The 20,089-nt window shown below is 37.3% G+C and overlaps 1 protein-coding gene and 1 long non-coding RNA gene across 4 annotated transcripts; one reads left to right on the top strand and one right to left on the bottom strand.

Annotated features, from left to right (window-relative positions):
- Positions 1 to 967: 967 nt before the first annotated feature.
- dcaf8 (DDB1 and CUL4 associated factor 8) lies at positions 968 to 19,963 on the bottom strand. Of its 3 annotated transcripts, none has more exons than XM_087241171.1 (13): positions 19,214 to 19,963; positions 18,927 to 18,996; positions 17,111 to 17,206; positions 14,549 to 15,174; positions 11,498 to 11,638; positions 11,063 to 11,157; positions 8,912 to 9,022; positions 8,163 to 8,293; positions 7,959 to 8,066; positions 7,696 to 7,826; positions 5,330 to 5,449; positions 3,444 to 3,560; positions 968 to 3,113 (listed from the first exon to the last, which is right to left on the bottom strand). In XM_087241171.1, the coding sequence occupies exons 2-13, from the start codon at positions 18,961 to 18,963 to the stop codon at positions 3,003 to 3,005; spliced, it is 1,824 nt and encodes a 607-aa protein (XP_087097297.1). In that variant the 5' UTR covers positions 18,964 to 18,996; positions 19,214 to 19,963; the 3' UTR covers positions 968 to 3,002. The 3 variants fall into 3 exon arrangements, with proteins under 3 accessions (XP_087097297.1, XP_087097296.1, XP_087097298.1); XM_087241170.1 differs by having other exon boundaries at positions 19,737 to 19,963; XM_087241172.1 differs by lacking the exons at positions 968 to 3,113; positions 3,444 to 3,560 and having other exon boundaries at positions 5,300 to 5,449; positions 19,736 to 19,963.
- LOC147846432 (uncharacterized) lies at positions 9,959 to 14,838 on the top strand. Its single transcript, XR_015478760.1, has 3 exons — positions 9,959 to 10,307; positions 10,447 to 11,824; positions 12,015 to 14,838. It is a non-coding gene; the product is annotated as an uncharacterized LOC147846432 (long non-coding RNA).
- Positions 19,964 to 20,089: the final 126 nt, after the last annotated feature.

Raw genomic sequence — 20,089 nt, 5'->3', positions numbered from 1 at the left:
GTGGACAAAAACATCCCCAACAGTACAGAAGTGTTAAGCATAATACCAGAGCAGGGTTTCTGCAGGTTGTTTGAAAGTAAATGTAAAACATTTTAGACATTCCAAAGAAATAATAATTACTAATTTGAAGGGAACATTCATTATTAAAGGGAGATTCATTATAATGTTCTTTAAAATTTTAAGGAACATTTAATAAACTCTATTTGCAGTCTACAAAACATATTTGTTCCCATCACAATTACCATTTAATTAATTTGACAATTTTTAATATTTTCTCAAACACACTTATCGACATTGCTGCGGCTTCATCACACTTTAATAATAAATTTGCAAAAATTCTTAAATCAAGAAAAGGTTCTTAAATCGAGGTGCAATTAATTGGCAAGCCAATTTACATGTGATTAATAGTATTGTTTTCATAAAATATATGACATAAATAAAATAGTTTATTTCCAATCAGTTTCAACATGTGACTTGTTTTTCTGCATGTCCAGTAAATCTATCATGAATTTCTAAATTTATGTACTGAAAATTGAAAGCAACACTACTTAACATAAAAAATATACGCAATATAACATACAAGATACAAGAAAAAATGTTGATAAAAAGTGTGTTGTGAATTCATGTAAACTAAAGCAGTAACTCAAGTTAAAATAACAAGACCTTACTGTGTTACCATAATTTTATAGTCAATTTTCTTAGCTGATCAAATGTCAAAACTGCACACGACAGATCTCCTATTAAACAATTCGGATGTAATGTTTTGTTATTTATTTCCTGTCTAAGCATAGGATGCAGAAAACGAGCATCTGTAATTACCAATACAATTAATTAAATAGCAATAACTACATATAAACTATGATCAAGTGCATATGGCAGCATGTAATTAGATGGAAAATAATTCCCTACTGTATTTGCAGTAAATGAAGAGAATTGAAACAATAAGGCACTTGGTCAGAAACAAAAGAACAGATTTTTCTCTCTTTTTTTTACTGCACAAATTGTACATGTTGTCTGAACTGAACTGAAAGAACACAATATTAGGCAGCGGTGGGAAAACTCTGATCAAAACCCTAAAAAAAGAAAGAAGAAAAAACAAAAAACACATGCCAGTGATAGGACAGACATTTTGAGCAGACAAGTGAGAATGAGCAAATGAACATGAACAGAAGTTAATGCTTTGAACTTCAGTGACAATCAGGGTTGTAATTCAGAAAAAAAGGAAGAAAAATAGATCCAATGTTTTCCATTCGTTTAAAAGTATTTCGTCGTGTACAATATAAACCTCTGCATCAATACCAATTAAATTTAGACACCCTTTAAAAGAGCAATGGTTAAAGATGATTTTTACAGGTGTTTAATATTTATATATATATAATATCTTTATATATTTGTATATACAGATAGTCATTTAAGTTATTCTTCTCATACAAAAAGAGAAAAGTTGAGACTTTATTCCCCTCACAAAAGAAGAAGGAAAAAAGGGGCAAAGTAATTCAAGCTTCTTACCCCTCCCTGTGTACCTACAAGTGCTTTCCAGCGCCTGCCGATGACCCATCCTTCACAAATAATCACTTTTTTCAACATGCAACAGGTCACAGTCCGTCCATGCTTAGCGCTTATCCAGCTGAATCCAAACGCCACCATTTTTATGAAAAATGGCTTCAGTTTCTTCAGGCAAACATGGAAACATCCTGCTACATTTGATCCTCACTATCGAGGCGAAGATCTGGAGGATGTTCCTTCAAACAAAAGATAGAGGAAGAAACATGGATTGAACAAATCACTGGCTCTAAAGCACGTCTTCTCAAATTTCTAGTGGACAGGGCTGAGAAATTGACGGCAGTCCACAGAGAGTTTTGTTTTTTTAAGCCTTTTGGAGTTCCTCCATAAAGTATCTCCACCCAAGTGCAAATCCAAAAAAAACCCCCAAAAGAGCTGGTGTTCAAATCTGTAGTCAATTTAAAAGTCCACTATAAGTTCGGGCAACTGCCGGGCAAAGCATGAGAACGTAATTAATCAAAATAAACACATTTAATCCAAGTATTGCATGCCCCCGCCCACCCCCCCAAGTGCACACTCGTCATAGAGATTGAAAACTCAAAGCAGATCCCTGATTAAAGTGCACTCAGTAGCATGGGAGAGAGGAACAGAGCAAAAACAGCCAGATGAAGCGGCTCTGGCTATTCTTCTGCAACTTCAGTCAGATCTAAGAGAGCATGATTTTCCTCGAGAAAATATTCACTGTGTCTTGCTTCAGCAAGCACACACACACACAGGGAAAGAGAACCAAGAATAGACAGGATGGGGACAGCCAGATGCTCAATGACAGTATATCAAAGATGAAGATTGCAGTCTGAAAATAACAAACATCAGCGCAGTCTTTGTCGGAGACAGAGGCAATTCAGATCTGATGAGGCCGGGAAAAGGATGATGCTGGTTTTGAATAAAGTAACACTCATCAGCTCAGTAATCTGCAGGACTGGCTTTGTGTATCCGTACTGTCCCATCATGCTCCAAACCAACTAAAGTTTCAACTGTTTTACTACAGTACAGAGTGAGAAACCTCCTCTTCTGAGCCTTGCGTCTTGCTGAAGTAACATGCTGCTTTTAAGATCGTTAACCAGCTAAGGCAGCAAAACATTAGAGGTGACATTTCTCCGTCATCCGCTGTAACTGAAAATGAAATGCACCTGTGTCCGTGTTTGTCTAAAATCAGAGTGGTTATTTGTGTGTGTTGTTGCAAAAATATCAAAAATATGCAACTCCATATCAGATCTCTCCTATTGATGTCATTTGAGTGTGTGTGTGGAGCATAAAGCCAGATTTTGCCAGTCGTTTCCCTCTCCCTAACACTGTGTGTATAAAGCTGTGTGTGTATGTGTGTGTGTTTGTCTGTTGCTGGCCTTTCAGTGTTTATTTGTGTACCAGTGTGTTACTAGAATGTATGTGCTTAAATATATGGCAAAGTGTATGCATTTGTGTGTGTGTGTGTGTGTGGCTCAGGAGGACATGCACTGCACATGGTCTGGCCCTCCGTCTTCTTCATCAGAGGATTCTGGTGAGCTCCAGGATTCATCGGTGTCACCTTCTCCTCCCTCGCCTCGTCGGGTCTAAAAGAGAAAATAAAAGAGAGAAAAACATTCATTCATTCAGCTTAATCCCTTATTTATCAGGGGTCGCCAAAGCAGAATGAGCTGCCAACATTTTTGTTCATTTACTATTTGATTTCGTGTAGCATTAATTCTTTTCTGATTAATTTCTGATTAAGTGTGTGTGTGTGTGTGTGGGGGGTTGGCGGGGTGGGGGGGTCGAATCACTTTAATGTTTAATGATTTTATACATAAGAAAATATTTTACACAATGATTATATAGGACTGCATTGAAATGGAAAACATGATCAAGCTGAGGATATTGCAATCTAATGCAAAGCAAATTCTTACCCGTTGAGGTCTTCGGTTTCTCATGTGTCTCATCAGGAACCAGAGGAGCTGTGTGTCATACTGGTCACCATGACGAACGTTGTCTTCATCACGCTCTCGCTTGTTCTTCTTCATTACCTAAATAGCCAGGATAAAATGCAAAACATTTTAGTAAAACTATTAACAAAATACTGATTATACAGTGCTCAGCATGACTTTAAAAAATGAATATTTGTATCCATTTGTCAATGAATATAAGCAATGTATTTTGATGCATTTAAACAAAACAGATTTATTACACAGATTTATTTATTAAAATGATATTTTAGTCACCAAACATATTTAGAAATTGAGAAATAATACATTTAAATTCAAGCTAAATATTACAAAAAAAATTAAACCAACAAACCTTAAATTTATTTTTTGCTTCTCTTGATTTTTCCACTTTTTTAAAAGTTGTATTTAATATTTTTCTATAACGGGCGTAAGAGGTAGTGCTGTCGCCTCACAGCAAGAAGGTCGCTGGGTCGAACCTAGACTCAGTTGGCATTTCTATGTGGAGTTTGTACACACAAACATGCCGGTCGATTAAAGTCACACTGCAGATGGATATATTGAGTCTCTACCCAAAGATGAAACCTCAGCATTATAGCCAAGCAGTTGGAAACTACTGGAAACTTCTGGAAACTACATGCTACAAAGAATACTTCATCGGCGTTTGTTAAAGGAAGGATCAGTAAAGAGTAACTTACTGATGGACGTCAGGATGGATTTTTCTTCCTCCATTTCTCAAGTGTAAGTACGTGCGATTAAAGTTGCCTCGTTGACTCTAGCTTGCAAATGTATTTAGTTGTGATTTGTTACTTGTAACCGCGTGTACTGTATCAGGTTAACTGGCTATATTCTCTTATCGCGTGCAAAGTCACGTTAAAAACGCGACGCGTGCTGCTTTGTTAATGGAGCTCCGTGGACAAGGAGTAGTGTGCGTGTCTGTGTGTGTGTGTGCGCGCGCGGGCGTTGTCGTCCGGAGCAGGGTTAAGTGCGTGTGTTTGTGTGCAATATGTGTGTGTGTGTGTGTGTCTGTGAAAAGAGCAGAGTGAGAAGCTAGGAGATCTCCTCAACTGTTTTTGGAGTTTTTGCTCAATAAAATAGTTAGTCGTCTGAATTTTCAAGTCCATCGACTGTATTTACATTGACCCACTGGCAGCTAAAATCCACGCCTACACTATCGAGCGTGCATGAACTGTGATTACTTTTATATTGCTGATTAGCTGTTGGGCATTTCACTCTCTGACTGAAGGCAGTCGACCAATTGCAACAGACTGTCATCGGTCCAATCAGCGCAGATTAGCTTCGCGCTAAGGAGGGGTTTGGGAACAAATGAATCACTGGACGATTCATACAGGAGTCGCTGGGATAATTAGGTAAAAATAAATGCAGATTATAAGACCACGAAAGTGTTTTTTGACCTTGCATGTATATTAAACTGTTGTTGGAGACCCTTACAACCAAGATATGACCCTATTTCATGTATAATATGGGCTCTTTAAGATTTTTACAATCAGATGAAATCTTTGACAACATTAACGGATACTTTTATTCAACAAGGAAGCACTAAAACAATCAGAAGTGACAGCAGTGAAGACTTTTAGACTGTCACAAAGATTTCCATTTAAATAAATCTTCTACTAAACTTTGTTTAAAATCTGCAGAAAAAAAATCAGTTTTGCCATCACAGGAATTACATTATTATAGACAAAAATAAATAGCTTTGGTGAACATCAGAGAGCAAAAACATAACAAAAATCACCTCATATTTAAATTGGTAGTCTAAATCTGACATAAATGAGGCCACTAAACCTCAAATGATATGCATTTCAGGATAAAGTCTGCAGCACATAATGTACCTCTTTAAGTCCCTTTAGTGTCGTGGGATTTTCAGCAGTGGGCGCCCACAGTTTCACATCATGATCCAAACCACTGGTGGCCAAACCTGGAAGATGAGGATGCGGCTCCAGACAGTTCACCTGAGCAAGAAACGAGAACATTACTTCCATATCAATTTGTAAACCAAAAATTAAATAATCAACCTTATTTTCAAGCATATAACTAAAGTTTTTATCATCTGAAATAAGCTGTGACTATTTTAATAATTAAAACATTTAAAATGTGTTACAAATGTGACATACTAGTATGTACAGTACACTACTACATGACCTACTCACCTAGCATAAGATGAGTTAGGGCTACTGGCAGCCTATTTTATATTATTTACATTTGAACTAAATTTGTATATGCAAAAAGATTCATATTCATTTTTAGTGGTTTAATGAAACACTATTGCTATGGTTTGGTTCGTGGTATTGGAGCCATGGTTCAATGGGTCTGTTTGCTGTGGGAGCAGAGCTAGTGGTGTGTGTCACCAACAATGTTAAAGAACAACAGATTCACTTTTAACTTAATTAATTAAGAAAATAAATTTATGAACTGGCATTAAATGTTTCTTTTTAGTGAAGTCAGGTGATCTGAATAAGCTAAAATGAAATACTTCAATAGCAGATGATTCAAAAATAATAATTGTACCATATACTTGGAATATTCAACGAAACCTTCACTTTTTACTTAAAGTAAAACTTTTACTATTTACTGTATACTGTAAATGACTGTAAGACAAGCATTTACACACATAAGATTGTTTTTGAAGACAGCAAAGTGACAGTTTCCAATGACATGCTTGGTACAGTCTTGAAAGAGCCTGTACCAAGCCTCTCCTCCTTCTGCTCTCATGCCTGTCACACATACTCCACCTGCAGTGAATGTTTAGTCAAGAATGCATTACGTATACACAAAGCACACATTTAGTGCACTTACTGTCGCCCATTTAACCAGCAGTTTTCATGTAAGATAATTTTGATTTAAATAAATGTAAAAATGGCGCTTTATAAAAACATTTTTAAACTCGCTAATTCCACAACTTACGTAAATGTAGAACACTTTATATTTTAACTATATATGATGATGCTATTATAATTCTGCATCAATCAGTGTTCATTTTGTGCAACAAAAATCCTGCTTTACTTCCAATCCAGGACAGCAAAAATAAGACAAAAATAGACATGGTAAGGATCGCTTACTGCTGCAGATGCACTATGCATAAAACACACTGCCGGACCGCAACTTCATGCAGTGTGAAGCTGTAACCTGTTAACACGGACATGGAAAAAAAAATACGGACTGCAAATGCACTGAAGTCGGAGTATCTGTGAAACAGGCTTCACACACATGCACACAACCACACACACTCCCTGGGGAGACACACATCACACAGAGTCTGTTTACACTAGGGTTTTGTTTTAGATCACATATTGCTGTGGTTATGCATACCATCCACATGACCTCAGACATTTGTAAGCACTGCAGAGCCTGTTTTGGTTTGTAAACTCTGGTTTACAACTTTTAAAAACTCCCTGATTGGGCCTTTTGGGTCATCATGTCTCCTTTATCATGCCCATCTCATATGAGCATCAGACTGAATTTTAGTTTCAGTTTCGTGCCAAAATACTCTCTGTCCTGTAACAATGACCCATGGAAATAAAAAGTGAAAGATAGTAAATGAAAGTTAGGAGTGCGGTAACGCAGTATGCTATGAGAGTATCGTGATGTGTACCCCGGGTGGTGTTCCATGGTTTGAATATTATTAGTGGTCCAATTAAATTAAAATAATTTATTTTTTAGATGTTGGTATCAGTCTGTTAGCTTTAAGGATGTCTATTAGCTGGTGTGCTTCAAAACAGTGACAAAATTTGTGTTTAGTAGATATAAAACTGATATAAACATGTAAAGCTTGCAGTTTCTCACTTCTGCCGAAATTTTAAATGCAACACCTCATACTCTAGCTTCTTATCATTTTGACCAATCAAATGCTCTCAAGTATCTGAAATGCCCCGCCCCCTTCAAGATGCTTCTCATTTGCTTTTAATTTAATGCACTTGAACTCAACCACTCTCACTGACTGAGCTTTGATAAAAACTAAACGCTATCTGCATTTTTAAAAAAAGGGGTGGAGCTACTCTATGTCCCACCCTTTCTTCGTGTTTTAGTTAAGATTACTTCATACATCAAATAAAAATGCACAATTTAAAACCCTTCATGGGACTTTTAAGACATTTCTATTACAACAATGTGACCTGGTATGACTTTGAATCACATGTGACTTATTTTTTCATAAAATATGGCTTTTGATAATTAGCTTAGTAACATGACAGTATCGTACCACTCCTCCTCGGTCTCCCTCCATGAACTGAACCACCCGAGCAGAGTTCTTATCCCACAGGTAGATGTGTCCACAGTCACTGCCGCTGACAACAAACTCACTACAGGGACCATAGAAGTTAACTCCCTTCACTTGAGGAGCACGTTCCACAGAGAAAAGAGGAAAAGTAGGAAATGGTTAAAGACTGTAAAAACATGCATGCTAAAATGTTATACAAGTATTATGTCACAATTGAACCAAATAAAAGCGTTCAGGTTTGAAACCTGTAGCATTGTTGCGGTGGCCCTTGTATTTCCGGCGGTAATCTGCTCCATCACTGTGGCTAGAGTCGAAAAGGTAGATGTCCTCGTCATTGTAACTCGCCAGCAGCTCTGAAATGCAGTGCAACACACTTTGAATGCTGCAACATGTGAAAAGTTTAATAAAAGCCATGCAATAATACAAGAGCCATATTCTTAGCATATTACCTGTGCCATCATGGCTGTACACTAAACAGGTAATATTTGTTTTGGATTCGCTGGACACCAAGTGAGAGGGGCAAAACTTCTTAAGCACACCGTTATTATCATGTTCGTTTATCTTTCTCTGGTCATAGATCCTATCACATATGAAACAGGAAGAGACAGAATCAGTGAGTGATGCAGAACAGCTGCCCTTTTTGTCTTCTGGCAGCTTAACAGTGGAGAAATAATAGGATCATAGGGCTGGGCGATATGGCAAAAATATAATCTCGATAATTATTTTTCTGTATTGAATGATTAAATATATATTTCAATATAAGTTGTTAATGCTTCCCCTTTTAAAAGAGTATCCCAACCATGACTGAAGGCGAATACTGCAGACAGAAAAATAAAACGAGTGTACTAACCAATACTGGGAGACACAGCATGACCTATTTTCGGCAACCAAAAATTCAGTGAATCTCTAATATCAACACAATTCTAGATTCCTGTTGTTGGATGTATATGCAGTGTGATTGGCTGATCATTGGTGATGATTACGATCAAATAAAAATGTCCAGCGTTTATCATCATTATCGACATAAATTGTATGGCCATTCAATATGATTTTGTTTATCAGCCCAGCCCAACAGGATCAGGTATGCTTGACAGCTTTCACCTTGAAATGTTGAAGACAGAGAAATAAAATGGCACTGGATATTAGGTCATGTTTTAAATCCCATAAAACAATACACCCGCACGACTGTTCATCTCACCTGACATACTGATCTCTGCCACCCACAGCAAAGTGATGCGTGTTGGCTGGGTTCACATAAATGGTGTATAGTCCCACCTTCTTTTCACCCTCCTTCACCACTACCAGTTTGCTGAGAATAAAAATAAATGGGAAAATGGTAGGTCAGTAAGCTAGAGTGTATACTTAATATAAAACAAAAGCATGTTATGTATCCTATGAATCACAGCCATTTCTTTGACTAAAATTATCCCCGACATAATACTGCATTTCTGCTGCAGAAAATTCCATAATGTTGCTGGAGCATAAAATATATATTTTAGGATAAAAAAATTAGTTCTGGGAGTAATTAAAATGTCATAAAACATTTTATGTTTACTTAAAAATATCATTATTTTCCAATTATAATGTTTAAAATTATTACTTTTGTGGTGAAAAAAGAAAGAAAAATATACATTTTTTCAAATGTAATTAACTCCTGTGATGGAAATATAGCATTTACTTCAGTCTTCTGCGTCATTTGAAACTTCATAATGTAATAAATTGGAAAAGTGCTCATGAAACATTACATTTTTTGATCAATGTTGAAAAACTGAAGAAAAAAAACATACTCCTGTTTTACACCACTTTAATATTATTGTTAAATACACATTAACTGATTATGTTTTTTTTTTTTTAATCTTTCAAGCCTTAAACATTTGAAATGTAGCACGTTGTTAATTTAACAAATGCAGGAGTTTTTTTAAAGAGCCTCAATTATGGGTTTTTGAAAATGATCTTCTATGCAGTGTGTAACAAGTAAATGAGCACTTTCAGGATTAAATCTGAAACTGCACCGTGTTGAAAATTATTGATTCTTTTACGAAATAGTCGACTCAAGAGTCAATTGAATGAATCGTATTGGGTTCGGAGCTTTTGCTTGAACGCAACAACATCAATACGGTACATCAACAAATAAGAAGTGGCGAAATGGTAAAACGTGAACGCAACTTTCCCATTAGACACTAGCAGAGTGCGGGGACTGATCATGATGCTAAGATGACGATCACTGACAGATGGAGATTCGGCTGCGGGGAATAGGGGGTAATAGTTTATTCTCACAACACCACCGCAGTACAGTATTTTTGATACAATAACCTACACTGCAACGTGGGATTCAACGGCGGTTTGCTATTAGAGGAAGGAGCAGCAGAGACTATTATGTATGGGACAGCCTACAAAATATGTATTTAATTGTGTGTTGTAAGTTGTAGTCACCCCGAGCAGCTTGTAATCACTTATCTATTATAGATCAGTGCTTGTATTGTACCTCTTAGGTTAAAACTTCATGGGGCTATTTACATACTGCATCCAAAACCATGTTTAAAACATGACTCATGCTCCTTCCAATTTACCATGCTTCTTACCAATCTAAACGAGTTACTGATTTTCTGCTGTTTGCCTTTGCTATGGTCACCATCTGCTGTTCATACATGCGCACCACGTGTATAAACCTTTGACACTGTGTGGATTAATACTGAATGTGTGCCGTTGTTGTTACTTGGGTTTAGGTTTAAGAGTAGACTAATATGTTGGTGTTTAACTGCATTACTTTATTGCATTTCTGCATTGGGCTTTCATATACTCTGTGTGCTACTTCATAGCCATGGTGGGCATTACTCTCCATCTTGCGCTGAACACAGTCAACAAATCATGACAGACTGTGTCATTGGTTCAATCAGCACGATTAACATTGTGCTAAGGAGAACAAATGAAATTGCTGAACGAATCATATAGGAGTCGTTGGGATAATTAGGTAAAACTAAATGCATATTATAAGAAAATGAAAGTGTTTTTTTGACATTGCATGCATATCAGCCTGTTGTTAGAGACCCCAAAACCAAAACGACCTTTTATAATGCAAAATAGGGGCTCTTTAATAGCATACCAACAGAAAGCAAAATAATTAACAAGAGGCATTTCCCAAAAGCATTAGCAGTGTTACACAAATTGAAATGGACCACTGTCAAGTAAACCATATAATAGCATGAGACAGAAGCTTCCACTGACTCATCTAGCTGCTGACACAATTCTTTGTAGGATATCTAATCCTGCTCCTGTCGCTTGGCTGAAGTGCTTCATTTCTTTTCCTCTGGCAATTTTAGGGCTGTTTGTGACATGACTTTGCACTCACTTGGCAGGTCTGTCTAAACGCAGGTCAATGCCGAACACTACTGCATCTTCACCAGCAGAGAGGAAAGAGCAGGGAGAGTCTGGCTCCAGTGCAAGCTAAGAAAATAAAACAAAAGTCACAAGCATTCACATGTGATTTTTTGATTGCAATCTCTTTTTACATCTCGCCATAAACCCAATAAAACAATCACTTTAGTTACAGAATTATTCTTCTGATTCTTTAAAAGATGTTGCACACTGTTGATTAATTAAACATATGCAACTGCACAGCTCCAAGCAGTTACATATTTCAAAGCTGATTGGTTTAGGGTAACCATTTGGTAACCAAGTATTATTTAATGCAAATCCACACATTATAATAACTGTTAGGTCTTAATCTTTGAATTCAGATTGTATTGTATTGTATTTCTGTCAAACAATTCAACAAAACTCATACCTTATGAGCTGCACCTTTATGCTGAGCCACTCTTTTGGTGTTCTTGCATCGTTGTGTGGCAGACAGTTCTGCCACTCTGATCTGTCCATCTCGGGCACACATGGCCAATGTGGAGTCACCGCTGTGTGGGAGGAACTTTGCCTGGGGACAGAATAATAAATAAAAGAGGGAAGTTTCTACATTTAAAAAAAAAAGTGGTTTCTGTCAAACAAAAACACAACAGCAATTTAAACTGGATCAAAATGTACAGCCAGGTTAGATAGATAGATCTATACAGTTTTTAATAATGCAAAGATTCTGAACTCTTTTAAAATACCCTAAAGCAGTGTTTCTCAACCAAGTTCCTGGAGGAACACCAGCTAAGGACATTTTCCCTGTCTCCTTAACCAAACATACCTGATTCAGGTCATCGGCTCATTAGCAGAGACTGAAAGACGTGTTAAAGGTGTGACAGACAAAGGATGCATGCAATGTTGGTGGTGCTCCAGGAACATGGTTGAGAAACACTGTCCTATAGCTTCTATTAAGGATGCATTCATTTTTCAGAATTTTACTTAATTTTTCTAGCAAATGAATGATAATCTCTTGAATTTAATTACAACAATGAATCCTAAAACTGTTGTATCAAATGTATCCACAAAAATAATAGCCATTGTGTAGATTATCGATTATAATACATGTTTCTTAACCACCAAATCAGTGTTTTAGAATGACTTATAAAAGATCATGTGAAAGATCATGTGAACAAAAAAACTAATTAAGAAATAAAAATGAAAGGGCACCTGTTTTACCCCCTTAAAAGATTTTAAGTTTTATTTTAAAATAACGTCAGGTTATTTACTATACCTTTCAGAATCTGAGAAATTTGAGCTGTTAGGACATTGTAGCTGCTTTTGTTGTCTGTGCCTTTATGCAAATGAGCTGGTTCTTCCCACCCACCGTTCCCATGTTTGTGTAAGAGCCATAGAGATCTTTCTTTACTGCTCTGATGCGTGCAGGCTTCACGAATACAAACAGCACAGTGACAGACAAGAAGGAAGCAGATCTCCCTTAATACAGTAAGAATTTTCCCAAGGGTTATTTGATACATTTGATTAATCTGAGTTTGAGTTAATTCAAGCCTTTCTGTTATGATGAGTCACACAAAATGTCATTGTAGAGTAGCACTGGAACAATTTGTAAAGATACACGTTAATATCCACTGTTGTACGGACATTCCTTATAAAATTAAACCCGATTTAATCCACAAACTGTGATTGAAGCGTCTTCTTTTATAATTGTACTGACACTATGCGACTGTGTTGTTGCTATTACATAGCAAATATACCGTCTATATTACAATCATTTTGAAAAATGTTTTAAACTTGTAAAACTCATTCTTGATCACATTTGATGATGAATGATTATTACAGAGAGCTGAACAGATCTTTTAATCCTATTTGCTTTGCGCATGTCCTGTCTTGTGGATTATGATTATACGCGTTACTAGGGCTGCAAGATTAATCGAAAAAAGATCACAATCTCGATTCGACCCTACACACGATCCTATTTCAGCTTTTTCTATGATTCAGCCAATTATATTATCAAGGTTAGGAGAGAAGAAAAGGCGGCCCCACAAGTCTTCACAGCCACATTGACACTTTAAAATGGCGTTAAAAGTGTCACATACTGTATTTATACTGTATATTTACCCAAAACGTCATTTCTGTCTTCATGTAATGATGTATTCACGATCGCGAAATCACACGTGAGCTGAAGCACTGTCTGTTTACTGCCGAGAATGCGCGTGCGTGCACGCAAATGACGCCTACTTCAGTGAACATAACCTGCATATGCCGTGAATAACAGGTAATGAAGTTTAAATAACGGTCAGTTTGTTGCACAGAGCAATCGTTTGAGAGCCGTGCGGGAGGTTTGATTTGCATGTATATGTTTTTCTCACAGTGACAGCAGCCATGAGCCGCACTCTGAAGTGAAAGTGAAACCTGTGTGCACATTTAAATGAGCATATCGCATTTTAGAGTTATGATTATAAGCATTTGATGTTTTTTTTCTTTTATAGCGAACACAAAGTGTTGTGCATGAAAATAAATGTTTAATGTGTCAGTATAACAACCCTAGCCTATATATATATTGGAAATATAATGGTCTAATAATGTTGACAGATGACAAGCACGTCTTAAACACAATAAATCAACTTTATAATTATGAAGTTACAATCTGATGTCATCATTTTACTGTGAATTAACAAACAGGACATATTGAAAGCCTGTTCAAGTCCATCACAATACAACATTTAGCATTTTAAGCAACACTATACCTACACACAGGCCTGGTATTATTGTTGTTTTACCATGCGTTTGAGAATTAACAATAATAATAATCTAATCATATTAACCTTTATTTTACATTTACAGAATCGTGAGAAAGAATCGTGATCTTGATTTTAAGCAAAAAAAAAAAAAATCATGATTCACATTTTTGCCAGAATCGTGCAGCCCTGAGTGTTACTATAAAGACATGTTAATACGTGACTGTCAATTGATTTGTTGGGCAGGGAAAACACACTCTTATGTCACGTTGCGGTGGGCCTCAGAATTGTAGGAATTTTATTTTAACGCCACTGAATTATAAAAAAAATAAAAATAAAGTATTTTTGTATTTATATCTCTCCAATATGAATGTGAACACACTATACCGACAAACGGTTCTGTCCAAACAGCTTCCAAAAGTCAATTTTCATCATTTTTTGTTAAAATATTCGCTTTGTCATCCCAGGAATCATTTATTTTACACACCATGTTATTTCTAAAGTTTATTTAAATTTTGACTCCTAAATTATTTTAAAAATGGCAAATGTAAAAATGTAGACCATCCTTATATTTTCAATTTGCCAATTGTCGCCTTTAGCAAAAAATGAAAATATATATAAATAACAAAAAAAAAACATTTAAAGTAACAGTTTACCAAACATGGAGGGGTAGATTGGTTTTAAACATAAACGTTTGAGAGCATCAAACACCTTTAACCTGCTGAACTGAGCTTCCTCACCTGGAAGACATTGCTTTTATGCCCACTGTCAAACTCCAGCTCTGCCTTTCTGCGAGCCCAGTCCCAGATGACCACGCGGAGGTCATCACTGCCAGAAGCCAGTCTGGTGCCAGAGGGGTTAAAGTGGAGGGTGTTCACACAGCCCGTGTGTCTCTCCAGACGTCCCTGCAACTCCAGCCTCTGCACCAGACCCCGCGCCCCACACACCTTCCTCACAAACTGCTGTGAATCCCGGCCGATCTCTCGGGCCCGTAGAGAAGGGACGGCACGCCATGAAGGACGACTCAGGTCACACAAGTCTGCTCCTAGCCATGCTTCCATGGCTTGCTCGTCTTCCTCCTCAACATCATCATCCTCCTCATTTTCATCGTCATCATCTGAACTGGAAGAGTGATGTGCGGCTCCACCGCTGGGTCGATTCCTCTTCCTGGCGGATCTCTTACCTTCGTCTTTTCCCCTCCCTCCTCCTTCACTCTCTCGTTCTCCTTCTTCGGTGAGGGAGTACAGCCCACTGCCGTCCATGCTGTCAGTGTCCTCCTCTTCAGCCGGACCCTGCTTCTGCTCAGAGTCCGCCATCAGCTTGTCCTGACCAACCGCACTTCCCTCTGCAGCTGAATTCAAATTCGCTGTGAAGACAAAGAATGACCAATTGGTGACATGCTGCTAATTTATTTATTGGTCAATGCGACACCAACGTTATACAAATTCCTAATCCAAAATCCAAAACCTAAAGTAACAGTTGTGCCCTTGTTCGTTATGTTCAAAATGAAAACATCCACTAACCCCTATAAGGTTTAGGGTTTTAAACTGATTTTACCATCAACAAAACACAAGCATCACACAGAGCCTGTCCATACTTCTCAACGCCAAAATGCAGCTGGTGCATAAATACACCCTCTTTGTTTTTGTTTACTCCTTGTAGTTTTGAGAGCTGAGATGCATATTTTGGTGGTCTCTTACGCATCAATGCAAGATGCCAAAGGCTATTCTCACACTCTCACAGACACACATTTTAATTTGCTGTTATACTCCAACTAACTCTGTAAAAATCCAGAAACTAAACTTTTATTTGCACAGGCGTATATAAAGGGTTAATGGTCATCTGATGATCAATAGTAAAAACTACAAATTTTACACCAGCTCAACAGGGAAAACCACATAACAAATAAGTAGTAAATTTCCCAGAATATATCGTTGAGGGTTTTTAAAATTTTCAAAGTGAACTATCCCTTTAAGATGTTGTGAAGCGAGATAAATTAAATGATTAGTTTAGTCATTCAATCACATCATATTTTGTCTTTCATGTAGAGATGCGTTTTCATCATAGTTTGCATTTCTGTTTGATTTTTAGACACATTATCTGCCTCAAATAATCTTCTTTTTCTTTTTACACATTTTTAGAATTCATGTGCTTCTTAAGGCTGATTTATACTTCTGCGTCAAACACCAGCATATGCTACGGCGCTGACGCATAGCCTTTCGCCGTGGCTGTCGCTGACGTAAACCTCTCAAAAAATGTAACTACACGTCGCAACAACGCATAGCGCAAGCTCTGTGACTGGTCAGCTTGGTAGAGCTGACGAGTCTGGGCGGGACAGAGAGCCGCGCGAGCGGCGCTAGCCCAATGGAGCGATTGTTTACAAGTGTGGAGTTCCGTGAAGAAGCTCCGGATGGAAAGTTTTGTTTTGTGTTTACCTCATAGTTAAAGTTCTGGCACGTCCGCCGGTTCCTGCCTCAAAATGAGCGAGTTTGAGCCACTTGTACATCCAGGAAGTGTTCAGGAAAAGCAAAACAGCAGTGAAGAAACTCGACACAGAGGAACATTTACACCTCACTGCCAACTAGCGTTTCGGAAGTGTTAATGCAGACCAACAGAGACAGCACGCAGAAGTATAAATGCACAGCTACGGGCGTTGCATGCGCCGTGGGTTACGCCAGTCACTTGACGCAGAAGTATAAACCAGGCTTTAGTGCTTTTTACAACAAGATCAAGCATGCGGACTAAATGGAAACATAGCTACTGAACACTGGTGTAATGGTTGCTGTGTAATTATTTACAGTGTAATTGTTTAATCATCAAATAAATTGCAGCTTTGCTGAATATAAAAGACTTTATTCATTAATTTTCTTTTCAGCTTAGTCCCTTTATTAATCTGGGCTTGCCACAGCATGAATGAGTCGTCAACTTATCTAACATACGTTTTACACAGTGGATGTCTTTCCAAGTGCAACCCAATACTGGGAAACATCCATACACACTCATTCACACTCATACACTATGGACATCTTAGGACATGCAAGGGAAACCGGAGCACCCGGAGGAAACCCACGTGAACACGGGGAGAACATGCAAACTCCACACAGAAATGCCAACTGACCCAGCCAAGGCTCGAACCAGTGACCTTATTGCTGTGAGGCTACAGCACTACCTACTGCACTACCACATTGCAATAAAAGACTTTTATTAGATTACATTCAAGTGCATTAATAAGATACTACCGACTTTAAAGGTATCAATGAAAGTGTAAATGACATTTACAGTAAGACTACTGGTTTCCATACCTGACTCAGGACTGGCCTGGGCCTCTGCTACAGCAGATGCATCAGATGTTTCAGCCTCCCCTCTTCCTTCTCCTGGTTCTGGATCATCAGAACCACCTGATAAAAGTCCCAGACATAAAACAAAGTTGTTTTTGACATTAGGGCTGCACAATATTGTTTCAGCATTGATATTGCAATGTAATCACTCGCAATAATCAAATATATCACAAATGTACACAATGCTGAGTCTGGATTAAAATTTATCATTTCGCAAGTGTTTTTGAGGCCTGTGACTGAGGCATATGAGGGTTTTAAAAGTTTTTAGTTATAAGAAATTGTTCCATTTGTAACTTTAAAAAACTTAATAATGATATATTTCATCGAATTGTTTATAAAACGAAGACTATGAAGTATTATTTTACATGTGATTATTCAATTACTGCATGCCTGAATACATTTCAACTCCATTTAGACTGTTTATTTAAATGTATGCACTCTCCAACAGACTCATACCAATTAATCTAAAATGATGAATTATTTTCAAACATTTATTAAACTGACCTAGTGTAATTGCATTCATATACATATTTATATACAATATACATCGCAAAATTAAAAAATATTGCAATGTTAGAATTTTCCAATATCGTGCAGCCATAATCGACATCATGTAAACAGATTAGAAGTATTTCACCCAAGACTTTATGCAATCTTATGTCATTTCGATCCTTTTTGATTTTGTTTCATTGACAAAATGTGATTTTAAGAATAACTGAATCTGGCGCAAAGCAAGACACAACAGACCTGCTACAAATGAGAGGAAGATTATCAGTTTGGGAAGATTTAAATGTTGGTCTGGTCTTCATTCAAAGCTACGACATTGCTTCAAAAGTCATGTGAATAATATTGGTATATTTTATAGTGACATTTAGAAGCATGACAGTAAAAACATGGCTAATTTAATCCAAAAGAGAATATGATATTGATAATAAGAAATTATGGTCCACATGCTATTTCGAAAAACACAAGGTTGGAACTAGGTTGCGAATTACAGGGGGGGTTTGGGAGGGGTCTGACCTAGGCATGGGTTGGTATAAGATTCTGGTGGTATGATAACCTTGGATAAAAATATCACGGTTTCATGATATTGTGATTATTGCTCTAAAATGTATTCTTTTGAAATGTCCCCTTTGAAAACTATATATTTTATTTTTTTAATAGTTAAACAATGGTTTGCTCTGATTTGTATCTTAAATAATATTACTAATAAAAATAATAAATAACATAAATATACATTTGACAAACCCTATAATTGTTCCTACCATTGCCAATGCATGTTTGCGCCAACATATTAATTTAGTGGTTTGAATCCGGCAAATCTAAAGCACCAACAGCCAGCGTGTTCACAAAACATGTTTCTTGTAAGATTTGTACCCCAGGTGTCCATAAAACTAGATGCATAATTTGTATTTTATTATACACTTGCTCACACATGGAAGGTAAAATAAAAATATGTGCAGTCTTTCACGATCATCCATTAATAGGTGCAAAAATGCAAACCTACACCGTTTATTTAATATCACAAATGTCATTAAGAACCACTCAATTTTCCTCAAAACAAAAACACAAGTTTGGTTAATAAATTAGAAATAATCTAATTAAATGTTTAACATTGGTTTACTGAAGCATAATACCGAACATAATCAGACAACTTAACCCCCACCAATAGTCAATGTATAATTCGCACCCGGGTTGGTACACCACCTAAATTTCATTTTTGGGAGAACAAATCCTTTTAATAAACAAGTAAACAAAGCAAAACAAGTTGTTTACTTACCATTTGGGATGCTGGATTTACCACCTGTATCGCTCATTCTGTCTGACTGTCTCTTCTGACAGAAGAGACCCTGAAGAAAAACAGAGACCATGTTACTTTAATCAAATCACACTTATGTATGTTCACCAGATAATCAATTACACTATATTTTACTGTCTATGAGGATACTACTAAAGCATATTAACAGATGGATTGTACTCATTGATTTCGATCAAAAAGCAAGTCTTCAAACTTGTAAGCACAACAAACACATGACTGCCATTCTGACACATTTAAAAGGTGCTGACCTCTTAGGCTGGCCGAGCTGACAGGATCCCTGACATCAGCTAATGGTGGCAAAATAAGCCTGCTTGCAAACTATGATAAATACTCTAATCATAATAGCATAACATTACCTAGTCTAATCGAGTCCACTGCAAACGTACCTTAGACAGCAGCAAAGTTACCAATGTTTATGTTTGTGACAGTGCGCAGTAAACAGGCTGCGACTAGCTAATGTGCTAACTAATCTTAGCAATTGCTTTTGTAGCATTACCCTAGTCAAAAATAGAAAAGCTGCTGGCTAGTTTTGCAAGCGCACACACGGCGTTTGGCAAGCAAGCAGTGGCTCTTCAGTTTGAACAAAGAGATATATGTTGTCAAGTTTACAAAGCCGTGTAGACAGGTAAACATCGTGTAATCTGTCTTGCAGCCGTAACACCAGTTCGACGCGTCAACTGAGAGTCTGTTATGATTGTTGGTTCAAGCTGACAACATGTAAACACTTGTCGTAGCAAGAAAATGGAGAGCTAACTAGCGAACGGTGTTACCTCTAACGTTACTGTAGGCCCAAAGTCTCCGCACTTGTTAATCCTCTGCGCAGATTTTCCTTCCTTCACCTTTGAGTCAAGCGCAAACAAAAGCTCGACACATTAGTGAGATGTGCCCTCAACAACCTCACGCAGTGGCGATGCACAAAAAGCCCGCAGATTTAGCTCACGTTTTCGGTCGTGCCCGCAGTGTTTATGTTTTCACTGCCCTGCTTCGTTAGCACTTCTGTTTTTTTCTTTCTCTTTCTTTTTTTCTATTTCTTTTTCCGGCAAGACGCTCGCTCTCCGGAAGTGCGTCTGGATTCACAAACAAAGCAGCACGTATTATTACTGTCAACACTATGTGATGGATTA

The sequence above is a fragment of the Danio rerio genome, chromosome 2 (genome assembly GCF_052040795.2).
Source record: "Danio rerio strain M-AB ecotype USA chromosome 2, GRCz13ab, whole genome shotgun sequence".
Lineage (NCBI taxonomy): Eukaryota > Metazoa > Chordata > Actinopteri > Cypriniformes > Danionidae > Danio > Danio rerio.
The sequence above is the reverse complement of the archived record's forward strand: the minus strand, read 5'-3'. Positions and strand labels throughout refer to the sequence as shown.